Source organism: Dinoponera quadriceps, unplaced genomic scaffold (genome assembly GCF_001313825.1).
Source record: "Dinoponera quadriceps isolate SergipeBrazil2010 unplaced genomic scaffold, ASM131382v1 scaffold367, whole genome shotgun sequence".
Classification (NCBI taxonomy): Eukaryota; Metazoa; Arthropoda; class Insecta; order Hymenoptera; family Formicidae; genus Dinoponera; species Dinoponera quadriceps.
In genome coordinates, this window is record NW_014554712.1 from 1,287,509 (window position 1) to 1,304,532 (window position 17,024).

General features: G+C 40.1%; 2 protein-coding genes across 3 annotated transcripts; both read right to left on the reverse strand.

Annotated features, from left to right (window-relative positions):
* Positions 1-1,512: 1,512 nt before the first annotated feature.
* Positions 1,513-4,627, reverse strand: LOC106741006 (STAM-binding protein). Of its 2 annotated transcripts, XM_014612560.1 has the most exons (9): positions 4,536-4,627; positions 4,076-4,311; positions 3,803-3,901; positions 3,403-3,624; positions 3,062-3,250; positions 2,645-2,951; positions 2,250-2,362; positions 1,968-2,070; positions 1,513-1,760 (listed from the first exon to the last, which is right to left on the reverse strand). In XM_014612560.1, the coding sequence occupies exons 2-9, from the start codon at positions 4,186-4,188 to the stop codon at positions 1,695-1,697; spliced, it is 1,212 nt and encodes a 403-aa protein (XP_014468046.1). In that variant the 5' UTR covers positions 4,189-4,311; positions 4,536-4,627; the 3' UTR covers positions 1,513-1,694. The 2 variants fall into 2 exon arrangements, with proteins under 2 accessions (XP_014468046.1, XP_014468047.1); XM_014612561.1 differs by lacking the exon at positions 1,513-1,760 and adding an exon at positions 1,767-1,897 and having other exon boundaries at positions 4,076-4,621.
* Positions 4,628-6,316: 1,689 nt separating this feature from the next.
* LOC106741018 (UDP-glucuronosyltransferase 2C1) lies at positions 6,317-16,547 on the reverse strand. The gene is made up of 8 exons (XM_014612576.1): positions 16,190-16,547; positions 14,730-14,800; positions 14,514-14,612; positions 14,124-14,263; positions 12,781-13,094; positions 10,469-10,688; positions 7,537-7,756; positions 6,317-6,599 (listed from the first exon to the last, which is right to left on the reverse strand). Exons 1-8 carry the CDS (start codon positions 16,379-16,381, stop codon positions 6,326-6,328), a joined length of 1,530 nt encoding a protein of 509 aa, XP_014468062.1. The 5' UTR covers positions 16,382-16,547; the 3' UTR covers positions 6,317-6,325.
* Positions 16,548-17,024: the final 477 nt, after the last annotated feature.

Sequence of the window (17,024 nt, forward strand, 5' to 3'; positions counted from 1 at the left end):
AAAGGCGGAAGACTGGCGAGGGTGCACCGGTGAAAGCGAAGACGCGGTTGTCTGCAGGGAAGATCTTGGCCACACTATTCTGGGACTGTAAAGGCGTTCTGCTGGTCGATTTTCTTCAAGAACGTCGAACCATTAATGCTGCCTATTATTGTGATCTTAGCCAAGTTCGAGCTGCCTATCGGTAAAAAAGGCGCGGCATTCCGATCAGAAGTGTGTTGCTTTTTCATGACAACGCCAGACCCCACACTACAGCAGTAACACAACAAAAATTGGCCGATATGCACTGGGCTGTCCTAGAACATCCACCCTACAGCCCAGACCTGTCATCATGCGACTTCCATATGTTTGGGTCACTCAAGGAAGCCCTTGGTGGACAGCGCTTCACAACGAACGAGGAGGTGCAGCAGTTCGTGTACAATTGGTTTGATACACGTCCGCGAACTTTTTATGATACCGGGATTAAAAAATTACCAGACCGTTGGAGGAAGTACATAGATAAGATGGGGGACTATGTAGAAAAATAAGAAAAATGTAAATTAGAATTGATTTTGAAAAATATATGGTTTTTTTTTGCAAAAGGCTAGTTTATATTTGATTCATCCTCGTATATTATTTTATTCATGATCTCTTTATTTTGAAATTTTTTATTTTGAAATTTAGTTGGATGTTGCAGTGCTTGTCGGACGGCAAGAAGCTCAATCACATTAGGTACATTTATTTATTCATTTACCTTCTTATATTTCTGGTCGATATCTCCAAAATAGCACAAAACATTCCAGAATTATTTTGAACGTACCCAAAATGCTTAGGGAACGTCCCAGAACGTTCTGAGTACATTCAAGGTAATCTCAGGACATGTTGTATTATCTCGGGTATTATCTTGTCTATCCAATATATCTTGTATAACCTTTTCGTTTTTTTAAATATTCTAATACATAGCTTAGGAAACCATCTACAGGAGGATCATCTTCAGCTTGAACACTATAAAGACAATTATAATAATTATACTACATATTTTATAATGGTGGATATTATAAAATATATAATATAATAATTCTGTTATATCTTTTATGTTGTTAAAATATAGAATAATTAATTAGCGATGTTATGAACACTTTGTTCCTTTCGAAAAGGCACGGAGAAACCGAGACGTTAAAAATTTCTTTTCAAATCGATATTGACGTTCTTTAGAATTGAGGTAATAATAATGTAATATAATCATTAAGGAATATAATGTAACATATGAATAGTATAACAATAAATTTACAATGACCAGCATCGATTCAAAATCTTGATAAATGCTTCCTTTTTCTAAATTATAAATTCTGTTAAAAAAATTAATAATATATATTATAATTAATAAATTTTATATATATATAAATATATAAATATATATATTTATAAATATATATATAAATATATATAAATATATATATTATAAATATATATATAAATATATATAAATATATAAATATATATATTTATATATTTATATATATATATGTTATACATGACTACTCGGCTTTCGTTTGTAATTTTATGCGCGATATAATGATACCGTGATTTCTACCATAACTTGTAATTTTTACGGAGATTTAAAGCAATTAATTTAACAATATAATTTCGGGATTCGGTTTTTAGAAAAATACTTCTTGCTAATGGCGGCATTATAATTAGCTCATGTTAGAGATGTATCATTTTCTTCGCAGGTCTACAACCTCGATAGGTGCCATTGCGTCCAACTTACAATGCTTTGCATTCTGTAATGAGAAAATAGTATTCTACCAGTCATTTTTAAAAGAATTAAGAAAACATACAACAATGTTGAACACACGACGACTACTTGTTGACGATACAATTGGCGACATGACAACTCAAGAGGAACTCAAAAGTAATTCTAAAATATAGAATAGGAATAATAAGAATAAAAATATATTATGAATCATTAATATGTCCGTCAAACTTACTGTATATAATGGTGGTTCAGTAGGATGAGGATGGAACCCACTTTCTCTGCAATTCGCGATGAAATCCAAGCCATAATCCGGCGTCAGGACAAAGAATCCCGTTCTAAAATAAATAAATTAATTTGTAAGACTTGACTAAAGAAAAATGAGAATTTCGTGGCTTCCTACATGCAAGCTAAATGTTCGTAATTAGGATTTAACGATATAATTAAATATACTTTCATTCCTCTCTTCTTTTTCCTCTCATTTTATATTTCGCGTTCTCTTATTTATTATACGTACTCGTCATATTTAGGCGCACAGACTATTGCTATTGCCTCGGCCATCAGCAGCTGGTAAGCACAGTGCGTGTGCAGATCCACGCTTGACAGAAACGCAGTCTGCGTGGGGTGGGTCTGTTGCAATAGTAACATTTAGTCCAATAGTCAAGCGATTAACTGTTCAATGGAGAAGGCATGCTTCTTAAGCATTGCAGAGGAATTCAATTGTTATATTTTAACACAATTTTTTAACCAGGGATAATAAGTTAGCAGGGGAAGTATCGTGAAACTATCACATAATTCTAACCGAAGATACAGTTGAATATTTGATTTGATATTAAATGTTCATAAGAGACGGGAAAAAAGCGAGTTGTGTATCATTGTTGCGCTACGTCACCAGTTTAAAAATCCACGTACGTGAATCCAGCCGAGGGTGATCAGATTATGTTGGTCCTGATAATCGAAGATATCTTCCTCGTTGTGCGTGGTGCAGGAATCCGGGGTGCCGGTTTGCTCCGGAATGAGCAGATGCGTCACTAGCAATTTATGTCTCTCCAATTTGCCAGCTAAAATGCCGCAGGTCTCCTTATTGTTCATCGTATTACTGAAGGCAAGCGTGAGGAAATTGCGCATTAATTTGTTCGACAGGATAACATCGCGCAAGGACGAACCGTCGCTCAGCAATAAAGAGGGCTTGGTCGAACGATCTACTATCGGCGTTTTCCTAAACAAAGCGTGTTATGCAACAATGTCACAAATCCGTCATCTCCCTTCAAAAGTTTAAATGTTGTAGCGTATATTGTATAACGTATAATTTTTAATAGAGAGACTTACATATCTTTGAAGTTATACATCTTATCATTATCGTTCGAAGGACTTATCACAGGCTTGACAGGAGGCACAACAGGGAATGATTTGCTCTTCGTTTCTTCTGGTAATACGTTTGCACTTAAAGCAGCCTTTGCTGCCTTAACGGCAACTAAAGCTGCCATCTTATTTCTCCTTTCCTCCTCTTCCTTTTGTCTAGGTAAAAACCAATTTTATGATAAAAACCAATTAAACAGCAAATATATAATGCTGTGTGTGTGTGTGTGTGTGTGTGTGTGTGTATATATATATTCATTCATGATTTCTTATATATTTATGTAATATAAATAAATTATTATTTTATGCACCTTCGGAGTTCCTCTTGTCTCAATTGTTCCTTCTCAATTCTTTCTTTCTCTTTTAAGTCCTCAACATATTTGTCTAAATCTGCCTCATATTGATGCAGCAACTGTTTCTTCAACTGTTCTGCTTTGGTAAAAGCAATTCGCAAGGTACGTCTATTCGTCTCCTTCATTTGGACTGGTACACTCTCATATTTTGGGTGTTTTGTAATTTTATCCACAAAAAGTCTGCCGCAATAAATTATATATGTATAGTCAGTAATATTTAATTGTATAAATTATTATTAAATTGCATAATTAATTTTACTATATGTTATACAATAAAAATAAGCAAAATTGGCTGTAAAAATTATATATATATGTAGTAAACATATAATAAATTTGATCGCTTATCAATATTACCTACGTTATGAATTTCATATATAAAGTATAGGCACTCTCATAGTTTTCATCTTCCATATGCATATCTGCATATCTAACCATTTCCACTCCAGAGCGATAATATCTGAAAAATGTTTTGAAGATTGACTTAAGAAAAGAGATATTCCCTTGTTTTCAATTAATGTAAAAATTAACTTTAACTCTTTCCACACATATAAAAGCTCTACACATATAATGTATACATTTATTTATGCATATATTTGTAATATTAAATGTATGTGTATATGCTTTTAGGCACCTTTCGATAGGCATATGAGGATCTACAATTACTGAAGAGGCGTGCTCCGAGAGCGATATAAATCGCTCTTTGGGTTCTATTCCCAGATTTTTCCACAATTGCTTCTTGTCCATTTTGTCGTAGGTTATGTCTGCACCGTGTACTGACAATCACTTTATTTATTAGAAATTTTATATGTATATATATTTAGTTCCTTTCAATGTCCGAACGTCAAAGATACTTTTGTCGGCATCATTCTGATACAAAATTGAGAAATGAAAATAAGAAAGAATAGCACTTTATCTTCTCGTTTCTCTGATAAGAACTCGTCCAACTCGATAAACTACGATTACATTTTAGGTTAGCATAGAGATACAAGTTTACCCAATCTATCGTTTGGTCTTATTACTTAAAAATATCAGTTTATTTTATCTGTCGAGTTAAAATCGTACTATTATTTAAAAATAAAAGTTACTCTGACCTGACATTCGACCGAACTATGTCAAATTAAAGAGATGATTTAGCAAACTATCGAGCTCACTACTTGAAAATATTACGTCTGCTCTGTCATTTAGTCTCACTACGACTTCAATTTTTAAAGACGATGGCGACTCATAGCGGAAACTTAGGAACTAATAAAAATAACGGGTTGAATCGTAATGGATCACTTAGCCAAGATTCAAACCTTATACGAGAAATCTAGTCGATATTCGAACACATCTTTTTGAGCGACACCGTTGTGTGGCGCCAAGTGGCCTGTTAGCTATATTTCAGAACCCAATGGATCAGCTAATTTTACAGTTTGTTATCAGAGAGATGTCTTATAAGTATATAATTAGGTATATATACATATATCTACGGTATAATAATATCATATTTCAATATATATATANCCAAACGACGCGAGCTGTTACGGTTATACGATGTGGAACCTTTTCAATATGATTGATTTTTAATCGTTCAAATGGTTTGGACATAATAACCAACATATATGAGAGAGAGATATATATATATATTGAATGCTTCGCACGCAAAAGATCGAGTAAAATAATAACAAATGAAATAAAAAAGATATAAATTTGAAATCTGAAGAAAAAAAGGTAGGGGGATAAAAATTGTAAAAAAGTACAGAGAGTGCAGCTGAAGGGAACTTACATACACCTATTGCGATCGCTATGATCGATAATATTGATATTTCGAGAACCGCAATCAGCGCTATGTTCAGTCAGTACGAGCGGATCGCGACATGGTGGTGCGGACTGCAAAAGTCATTTCGGCTCGCATTTCGGCTCGCAGAAGGAAAGTTTGACGGCGCGGACAATTGTCGCCGGCAGTGTCGAAGGTGAGTTTCGTGCGTTTGTCGTAACGGGATATCGTTAAAAAGCCGGCGTGAGTGAACATCTCACGGAATGGGCCGTCGGGAGTGTCGCATGAAATGTCGCGCGTTCGTTGTGTTATGGTAGTCGTTATGGAATTCAAATCGTAGGCACTTAACGCTCCTGACTTGACGAAGCGGAGTCCCGTGCGCGAATTACCGTCAGGAGCATTGAAAGCGTAACGTCTCGCGCGTCCGTCGTGACAAAACATCGTTGAGAAGCCGCCGAAAGCAAATGTCTCGCGAAACGGCCCGTCGGGAGTGCTGAGTGACGTAAAGTTCGCGTTCACCATTTTTCGGAAGTGCAAAATTCGAGTCGTCAGATCGTCGAAGGAGTCACGCGCGCGAAATATCGTCGGCAGTGTCGACGGTAAATCCCGTGCGCGTTTATTGTGGTGGAACATCGTGAGGAACAGGTCATAGAAAATGAATATCTCGCGAAACGAACTCTCAGGAGAGTTGAGCAAGATTCATCGTGTGTTCATCGCATGTGGAAGTTCGGGGCACGAGCTCTCTACGCTCCCAACTGGCCGGAAAATTGGTAAGTACTAACAGAGTACTAGGCTACAAGAGATAACTCGCTTGTTATTTTTGTACGTCGAGCGAAGGTGAATCTTAATTTCCTCCTCGAGTGAAATTTGCCTCTCCCTTTGACAAAAATCTTTTATATTCGCTTTGATAAGGATCTTTCGTATATTTTTTGTTATTTCTCAGGAATATGTAGTGAGAGCAAAGAGATTGTAATTATTTCCAATGTTGTTTCCCGTTATTTAACATATATGATTATATTGCAAGCATATTACGTGAGAGTAATGTTATATTAGAAAAGATAGATCCCCTCGTATTCCGCACACAATTGATTTTTGTCTCATGATTGATATCGTAAATTCTACTTGCTACTCGAGTTTCTCTTTTAAGTCAACTATCCATTTGCACTTGATAAAAGCGATGATAATTCGATAGCTGATATACAATAAAGTGACGAGAGATACATTTAAACACATAAATACCGCATAATGATCTACCCATGATATATCACGTCCGTGATATCTCAAGTGTCTTGAGTCTGAAAACTTCAATACGTGTTCCACGCTCCATACCGCTTTTTCCATAGGCTTCACTAATTCGTCTTGTATAATCGCCGACATTCTTCTGATGTTGTTCAGATACCTGTGATTAAAACTTTCGTAAGACAACGCGTATTCTCTTTATCAATTTATATTAGTATTCTCTTAAACTATCTTATCTTATATTAGTATTCTCTATACTAGTCTAGTATTCTCTTTATCAATTTATGCGATAAAAACATTTTGTGCTTGTACAAAAATCAGTCTTAAAAATTTTTGTGTTAAGTATTTAACATACCAGTATGTTGATTTAACATACTGTGTTTATGTTATCTTTTTTGTGTTGAGTCGATATTTAACATGTGTAAGTGTTAAAATAACACATTTTATACTTCAGTGTCGATTAACATATTATGGGTATTATAATTTTGTTTTAATTTTTTATATAATATTTGTGTTATTTACTTGTCAACATATACTTGTAAATAAATAAATTAACACAAAAATTTGTATAGACCGTTTGAGATATATGAATTGTATTAAATTTAACACCAAATTTTTTACCATACGTATAAATTTAAGCTTTTTGAACCTTTTTAATATCAAGACGTCATTTTTTTTTAAAGATAAACTAATCAAAATGCGTTAACCCTTTAATTTTAGTCACATTATTGAGTATGAATTAAGAGCTCGCAAACTATATAACGCGTTAAGTGATATAATGATGTAAAATTGAGGTTGGTGTGCAGAGATAAAGGAGATCACCAATCGTTAATGAACCTTTAGATCAACAACACATTTGTCGCAACACGCAGTTTGATTGACGCCATTCGATATTGGACAGTGATTTTCTGTGATTTCAAATATTCTAAAAATATTTTTCGAGAAAATCCAGGAATTTTTGATCCAGTCGCCACATATCATCCGTAAATGCGTACGGTCGCAAGAATGGCGATCGAAATGACGAAGTGCCGTCGGGATTAACTTTCGAAAAGTCACATCCTCGAAGCGATTTCGTTAGAATCGCGTCGCGTGCTCACGTTTTATTTTCGACGACCTCCGCGAGCGTTTGTACGATGGAGTCCTCGGTCATGGTGTCGATGTCCAGTGTCAGTCCGATACCAGCGTCTAGGATTTTACGTGCGTTGAAAAGTTGATCCCCGAAAAAGGGGATCGCGACTACGGGCACCGAGTGGTGCACCGCCTCTTGCAACGACTGCAATCCGCCTTGCATCACGTACGCCATCACTTTGGGATGCGCTGCATATATGAAAGCGACGTAAGTACATAAAGTATCGTGAAATGATGCTCCACGGATTATTTGCTTGTCGAGCGCTCATACGACGTGGATCGGCGCGTGCGGACAGCGGAAAAAAAACAAAGCGACACGAGGAAAAGAAAGAAAAAAAAAAGAGGAAAGCGAAACGAAAAGGAAGGAAAATGGAGGAAAAAAAAGGGAAAGAGCGGGAAGAGCGAGGAACGAAGTTTCAGCGTTGATCGCGACCGAGAGACGAGCGACGCGCGAGATTTCATCAAAATGTGCGCATTGTCATATTTATTTTTTCGCATCGCTCTTTACGGTCGATTGATCGCGTTCGAGTATCAACGCGTCCGGAATTTTTTCGACGAAGTTGAAAACTCTCTCTCTCTCTCTCTCTCTCTTCCCTCTGATGTGCTTTTTTTTTGTAGCGCACGAACACACCGAAGTGAGATTTTTTCATTATGTGTAACATGATACATTTCCCAATCGGAAAAAATACATTTTATCTTTTCAAGCTTGGAAATGCGCGTGATAGGTACATGCGTTCATGTCTCTCTTGATATTTACCAGATTATACGTTCTTAAAAGTCTCGCGGAATGAAAATGGAAGACTTGCCGAAAATCGAGCTCTTCTGAAGTGCGATAAAATAATAAGATTTTATCGTCCGTTTAAATTTAAACGGTCTTTCCCGAAATTTTACTACAAAATTTAATTAGACTTTTCATGTCACGTATTGACAAATTGCATAATTCTTGAGGAAAATTCAATTCAAGACTTGTCGAGAGATCCGTCGAGATAAATATCGGACGTTTGCGAGATCGCACGTTAAAAATTTGATATTATATGCAATATCCAGTTATCGTCAAAATCTGAGAATAGACACACTAAAAAATGAAATGAGCCGCGATCGATAATGCGAAAGAAAACCCTGGGAACTCCCTTTAATCACGTTACTTCTCCCAGTCATTAGTCCGCATTTCCAACATTAGTACGTTCTCGATGCTGGCAACCGCCGTCTGTCTATCAATGCGCACAAAACTTTGTGTACGCTTGTGCATTTGCATCGAGGCCGTGCGTTACTGCCGACAGGAGTTGTTTGTCAGAATTTCCCGCGAGAATTTCACCGCCGCATGCGTCATGAGTTATCGTTTCGCTTCGTTCCGCTCTGTACGAGCCCGTGGTCGTATTTTCCTTGGTCGGCGGTGTTGCCGGTGGCTCTTCTCCCTTTTTTTGTCGGTTTCAATACTTACCCTTAAGCGGCTTTCACAAAAATAACGGATTTCGCTCTACCAAAGGCGCGCGCGCGAGAAAGAGAGAGAGCCTGGTATCGACGTGTGCATCGACCTTTCTTATATTCTATGTTACTTTTCTCTTTGATGTGCCACGGTAGAGAGGAAGGCAAACGTTGCTCTCTCGAATTCAAACATCCGAGTAACGCGATCTCGATCGGTAGACGACGGGGCTTTGATGATCATTTGGAAACGCGGCGATACCGTTTCGATCGTCGGGACTTTGTTCGGCCGAGATCCAGTCGCACGATTTGCCCGATATAAAGGAAATTTGTTCCATCTTTGGCCACGCCAAGCCGGGCCGGGAAATAGCCGCGCTACGTAATCGTGTAATTAGGTTCGAATCGTTTAAAGACTCCAGGACCGTGAAGGAGATTGCGGTTAAAGAGTGTTGCGCCTAACCAAGGAAAATTAATGTCTTTTGTAGGTGAAAACGGCGTCAAAGTCGAAGGCGCAACTTTGTTAAATATTTGCGCAGCGATGGTCGGTAACGCGGTCGTCGTCGTCGTCGTCTGCCTCGCCGTATTCGTACCGTTGAATTTCACTTAACGAATCCGCGAGGAGCGGGGAACGCGAGCCCGGCTAGTATATGCATCAACAAAATAAAAGTATGTAATCGCTGAAGTATGAGTATTTCCGAGCTCGTTTATGATAATAGCGAGCGAGCAATCGAGTACTCTGACAATACACGGGGTTTCTCGCGAGATTGTTATCGAACAATTGGGATTTTGTATTTCGCCCGTGCTGGAAAAGTTTTAGTATATTTCAGTCGAGGTAGTCGAAGACGCGGCTTCTTTATTCGCAATTACGCGATATGGTTCGAATCGATCGATAATACCGATTTACTCCATCAGCTTGATAATGGAGTGCTCAAATCTCGTTTGGATCAAATAAAATGGTTGTATCTTTAATTAACGTATGAAAATGTCGAGTTAATGAATCAGGAATGATCCTGTCGGACGAAATTAAATAACAAATGTTCATTATTCACTTAAATTCAAACGAACTTCTCATTCTTTCAGGATTCGAAATCTGAGTGATATATAATTAATATTAATTACTGGAAAGTTGCAATAACAAAGATAATGGTTCTCTGACGTTTCCTTGAAGGAACGATTCAAATTCGTCGATCCAATGGATTCGTTTTAAGAATTAAGAACAGACGTGCCGCGCGGATCGCGTTACAAACGTGACGAGGAGGCGCGGCTTCACAGGAAATTCGAGATGAAATTTGCGAGATGAATTCTACCGGTCTATTGTTTTCATAATCTAGTTGATTCCCTATCTGCGAGCACAAAAGAAATTCCGGCACAAAATGTTTCTCATCGAACCGCGTTGTAAGTGCATATTCCGGCGGTTGATCCCCCCGTTCGCGGAGAGCGAGGTAAAGAGGTGGTCAGTTTAGCCTTGGGCAGCCTTACCGAGGACTGCTTGCTGGGGCGCCCACTTCACAAATTTGATGTTGGCCGGATGAATGGCCATGTTTCCGCCGTGTTTCCATAGAACTCTTTGCTTGAGCGAGCTCAGGGCGTTGCACAATGCGGTCAAAGGCCCGGCGGGTAGCTGGTGAGTTTGCAGATTCGAGCCCAGAGAGAAATAAATAGCGCCATCCTGAGCGTTGTCCAGGAACTCCTGAATCTCCTGGGACGGGGACAAAAATTTCGATACGTCTTAATGAGGGAGATACGGCAGATAGACGTGATGGTGTTTCGCACGGCGGTTCATTTCGTTGTCGCATCTAATACCGAATCGATACGAAAAAGCTCGGCAACATTTCCGTATCGGAGGCGTCGACCTTCCGACGATCGAGGCTTCACTATCGCTTTATTTCGGCGTCATTTCGTTCGCCGATATTTAGAGACGAGGAAGTATTGAAATAAGATTCCATTAACCTTATAATGTAAGGTTATATTGTAAGGTTAATGGTTAATTAATATATATTTGTGTACTTTTTAACATATTTCCTATGTTAAAGACAAAAATTTAAATGGACCGTTTTTAGCACAAAATTTTTTATTATGTATGTGTGCATATGTGAGGCAGAGTTCATATTTCTCACTCGCTAATTAATCTATATTTAACTAATCTACATTTACCGCCATTACGATAATCAAAGAACGTATCTTGCTATTTTATCCTGTGATATGATTTTCAAAACGTACACGTACTTCGATATTCGTCCATATTTCCTTTGCGATTAATTTTTTTACATTAAAGCAAACGCAATTTTACGTCGAAATATCATTTGCCTCATAATGACCTTATCGTTTTATGAAGTACGTCTGTCCACGAAATGTTCTTCGTACATTCGCAAAGATTGTGTTAGCAAGTACTACGATAGGATGCAAATGGAGCCGATTGTACTATTAATGCGACTGATATTACTGATAATGCAACTTCCTTTGTTAATTGCGAAGCCTGTGCCCGGCTTTTATGGAAGACAGGGCAATGGTGGCTCCATATGCACAATGCGTAGCCAAAGGCTTTGTCCTATTAATTACAACCTCTCATGGATTTCGATACGTTCAGGTGTATGTGTATAAAGACGAACACATTGTCGCGGTCACGTTCCGCATCTCGACATCGTTCGGGATCACGTGGTAACTGCAGTTACCTTCTATCGTGCATTGTCCTCGTGATAATCAGACGATTTCAATTCTAATACGATAGAAAGGCTATGAAATTGGATTTCACCTTACTTTTTTCCATGCGTTCGTATCGAATTATTCTCTTCTTTGATATTTCGAAATTTATTCGCGGACTTTCACGTGTAACTCTCAATCAAGTATATTATCAATACATAACTGACATTTTCCATCTGTCTTTAGTTCTGTTTTCGATTAAAAGAATATTCTCTCATTAATCGAACAATTATTCGCTGTTCATGAGTCGATGCTGCTGGTGGGGAATTGCTGCGAGAGAACATTTATGACGATACACTCCCAGATTGTCCATAAACGGTTGACGCTATTATGCTGTTAGAGACGATTTCGCAGTTATTTTTTCTACGGGAAGGATCTTCAGCGAAATACTCTTCCGATAATATTTTTCCAGTCGGCCCTCGGGAGGCTTACAACGGTTCGCGGTAAATAGCAATGACGTTTACTTTTACGTCGCCCGGCGCTGAGTCGTCGGCAAACTTCTGCCGGCTGACTATTGCCGGTCACCCGCGAGAATAGTACGTATTTTCCCGGGAGAAATCATTCTCGCGCGACACACAATTTAGCCTGTTTCCGAGGTGCGCTCAGAAACTGCGAAAAACGAAGGTTTAATTGACGCGATTAATAGCAACTCTCGCTAAAACAGGAGATATTAAATGTCAGTGTATCCCTAACTCGATAAATTGCCCAACTTCACTTTATATCTCTGTAATCCATTCCCGTTGTAAATGAGCGATTAAAAGTGGTTCGAAGTAAGCGAGGGTAGTAATATAGGGGAGGGGAGGTAACTGTTAATATAAGCTGTGCCCACAGTTTTGCATTTGAAATATTGTAAGATAGGATTATATCGCGCCCAGTACGATTTTACGTCACGTTAATTAAATCCCGCGGTATTACTTAATATGCAGCAAAGTCATATAATTATTAGTTTCAGCCTCGTTACTTTCTCGACGGGATGATTGTAAAACCTCTGTTTCCTTCTCCGCGGTGTCGCAGTCGTTTATACACTTTTCCCCCTGTTATGTTTTTCGATCATTTTTCTTCTCTTTCGCAAATAAGCTAAATATCCTTACCTCGGGCAGGGGATCGGGCTTTTCCGTTATTTGCAAACTGTGGACTTCGATCACGTGCGGCAGTAGTGGTTTCGGATAGCCGAACACGTGATTGTTCCCCAAAATCACTAGGCTAAAGTTCTTATCGATGTCATAGACAGATGTACCGGGCGCCCATTCGTTAGCGATGTGTTGAGCTCGTGGCAGGTGCCAGTATCGATAATACAATCTTGTCCACGTTGTGTAAAGGGTATTCCGTATACGCTCGTTCAGTGTCATTCTGTCCGTGAACGGGTACGCCATGTCCGGATTCATATTGGGGTCGTCTGGGTTTCCTGTCAACCAGTAATAATGCTAGTCATCTTCTCTCTCTCTCTCTTTTTTTTAACACAGTAATGACATCCTTCAAGTCAAATGTAAATCGCGGAGACAATATGAGAACCGCGTCTGTCTCATACCCAATATATAAAAAAAGGTATTCTTTAATCGTGAAATATAAATTATTGGACTTATGGCGTGTGTATCGTTACGACGGAGAAATATTTCACTGTACAATTCGTTTGTCGAAGTTGCTTCACGCTAACTACTCTCTCGTGGCTCTCGCTTTTGTCCGGGGACGAATTGATGGATGAACAAAGATACGTTATTGCGCGGTGAACTTCTTCCCAAATCCAGAAATAGGAGCTCGACGTGTCGCGCGGATCGGATATCTATTTTTCGAAAACTCCGCTCGTGTGATTGGGTCGGATCAACGTGGAGAAAGTTACCGTTCGCTTTCGCTCTCTCTCTCTCTCTCTCTCCCCCCCTCGCTCTTTCTCGATAGGCGTCCGCTTTCTCAAAACTCGCCCGGGCTTTAATTGAAATATTTCACTAGCAGCCGCAGCGATCCATTTCACGGTCTATTACGTTCATCCGGAAAGAGTACTTTCGGGTATCTTCAATTACGTCGAGGTAAAGGAATCGAATGGCGGCTAGCTGTGGCGCGTCCCTCGCCACCTCTTCTCCCGCGCTCGTCGGGTCAGACCGGTACAAGTTAAAGCACTACCGAGTAATCTATCCTTTTCCACGAAGACCTGGTCTCCGATTGCTCGCACTTTCTGCTTTGCCGACAATTTACGTCAATTTCCGCGCGCAGTAACGACGTTCGCCCGGTGCCACCCGGGGGTGCGACCCCCCCCCCCCCCCCCCNCCCCCCCCCGCTAGAAAAAGACGTCGCGAAACGACCGCCCAGCCAGGCTCGTACACCGCTGCCGTCGTTACCACCGGGTGACTTTTGCAAACTAATAAAATTCTCGTAGGCCGATACATAATCGCCGACCTTCTCCGCCTTCTCCGTCTCTCTGCCTTCTCGTCGACGTGCTCACCCACGGAATCCATTACGTAGGGCAGGTTGCCGACGCTCAAAAATCCCATCAGCACCGGGAAGTTGTAGTGCTTTACGAGGGCGTAATAACACTGGTACCATAATTGCTCTATAATGACCGCGTGGAATGTCTCGTTGGCCCTGCAAACAAACGTGCGAGCGAGATTTGTTTCAGTGGAATACCCGTTGGGCTATTAAAGTCGTCGCGATTTTCGTGCGCGTATTAACGACGCGCGCGACGGAAACGCTTTTCGCAGACGTGTTTCGCGTGACCGATGCGCACCGACCTACTCAACGTCGCGAGTCGATTTTTACAAATACTTGGTGGGCAATTGCGAATTTACGTGTTTAAATGAGAATGGTCGAGAATGACGAGCGACGTTTGCATTACGTTATAAGATCGTTGATAGCGGGACTGAATAATTGCTTCTTGCACAATTCGTTCGCTTCCTGCATGTTTTTATGGAGTATAGCGTAGGCTCCCATATATCTGTTCAAAGTAAAAGTTCAAGATTATTAATTTCTTATTGAATCTAGAATGGAAAAAATTATGCTACGTATCGATTTGTGCGTGAAATATGTTAAATGTGGGGTTAAACGCTCATACCTCAAACTTGTACAATCCTCCTTCCGATATGAAAATGACAAGTCCACGTTCCTGTAATTGGGCGGAGGATTCTAGAATGTAAAAAAAAACCGAAATTATCAGTCAGGTATGGAAAATTTGATGACATGTGATATTGATCGCATGTGATATCACGTTACTTGTTTTTTTATTTCAAAATGGGAGAAAACACAATGAAAGCTAATTCAATAAAGCAGTATCAATTTCAGAATTTGTAAACGACGAGTCAGTAAAAAGAAAAAAAAAAAATTTTGGAAGTGGATCAAAGTGAATGTTGCAAATTCAGGGAAAAAAGCAATAAAGTGCCGCAACAGTTCGTGTGAGAGACAATTATATTAGTTGGGTTTTATCCAGTTTACGGGAACAATTTAATGCCTAATTTTGCAGCGAAAGAAACAGAACCATCAAGCCGTGGGAAGACACATTCAGCAAATAGAAATGTTAGTAGAAGTAAATTGAAGCTAAACGAAGTTTGTGTAACTTTGAACTCGAGTTTAGAGAGAAGGAGAGATAGAGAGAAATAGAGAGAAACAGGGTAGAGAGAGAGAGAGAGAGAGAGAGAAAGAGGGGAGGATGGATAAGCGAAAGAATGAAACAAGGGAGAGAAGTGAGATGTCAGTAGAACGATCTGGGAGAAACTGAGAGACGAATATCAGCGAAAAAGAGAGTAGATATAAATGGAGAAAGTGGATTGATGGGAGGTAAAAGAGAGAGCGGGGATACGCAGGCATCGAGTAAATAAAATATCCATCCATCAATCTACGGTATTTTCGGAACATTTTTCCATCGTCTGATTGTAAAATTTATTTCAAGTGATTAGCCCGGGCTGAGCGCAAAATCGAGTAAAACGTCGCGCGCGATTCGGGCCGTAACATTTTTATTCAGCCGCGTAAACGGACCGTTGACGGGCCGAAGAAATACTCGCGGATACGGCTAAAGTTGCAAAGTTTATCGGGACTTGGAAATAACGGCGAACTTGTGAGAATGTTGCGACACCGCGATTCTTCGGCGAGCACAATGCGGCTTTGTCGGTGACAATTTTCGTAAGCGACGATAAGCGGGCCGTTACACAGCGCCGGTGCGCGGGCGGGCGGCAGAGACTTTTTGCAATATCTCCCGCGCGAGTTTCGAATAGACAGTAAAAATGCTAATATCTTCGGCGCGTCATACGTTATTACGCCGACTGATGTAACGTTAAATCTCAAATGACAATCCACGTTCGTTTTGCACTCGAAATAAAACTTTACAATGCTCGAAGCGTTTCCAAAACTTCTTGCCGTTCCTCGTCCGTATGATCATTTTTGATATACGATCGCGAGTGCAGAACGTTTAGGCAGAGACAGACGACAGACGATGCATCGTTCGCGTCGAAAGTAAAAATCGCGTTTCAGTGAAAAGAAAGCGTTAGTGAACGAAAGGAGGGAGCAGAAATATCGACATACCTTTAAGGGAATTGTTGATGCGACGGTAACATTGTGGCCACGGGCCGCCAGTGCTCTCATCAATGCTTGAAACGGCTGTTGGTGGCTGTAACTTGCGCTCGGACAAATGCCCAGTATGTTATATCCGTGGCTGTGCCGGTGAGAAGCGCAGAATAGTGAAACTGATAGCAATACGAGCGTCACGGCGCGCATCTTGGCACAGAACACTTTCGTACGTGGACGCGAAACGGCCCGTTCAATCTTTCACGGAAAGAATCGAGGCTACCGGTCCCTCGCAGGAATTTTTAAAACGAACCCGGAAAGCGACGGAAAAAAGGCGAGCCGGTCCGTATGAAGAATTCAATACATGTTCCACGATCAGTTTGCTTGGAGCCACGGTAAATAAGTGAACGAGTTGTCCATTGGTCGGGTGCTTCTCACTCAGCTTTGGGAGAGAAATAATGCAGGCCTCGGGTGCGCGCGCGCGCGTTATTTTTATATTTCGCCGGGAATACAAAGATACCATTCACACGATGAATTCAACGAATCTATTCCGTTATCGCCCGATGAGAGTACGAGCAATCAAGTCGCATATCCTCACGTCGCCGACGAACAGTGTAGGCGCTGTCGGAAGATATTCAGTAATTCGTGATCGCGTTCGTAGAAAACGACGTAGCGGAAAGTGGAGATGCGATGCCGAAAGCATCTCCAAAGTGACCAATTTCAATAATGAAACCCATGCGATCTTTCTGAGGACTCCTCGCAATTTAGGAAATTGAAGACTCTTTCTTAATTTCAGCAAAAACACGATTGCGCTGTATACGGTCGCTTCATTTTTTGTCTCATTTTTACATTT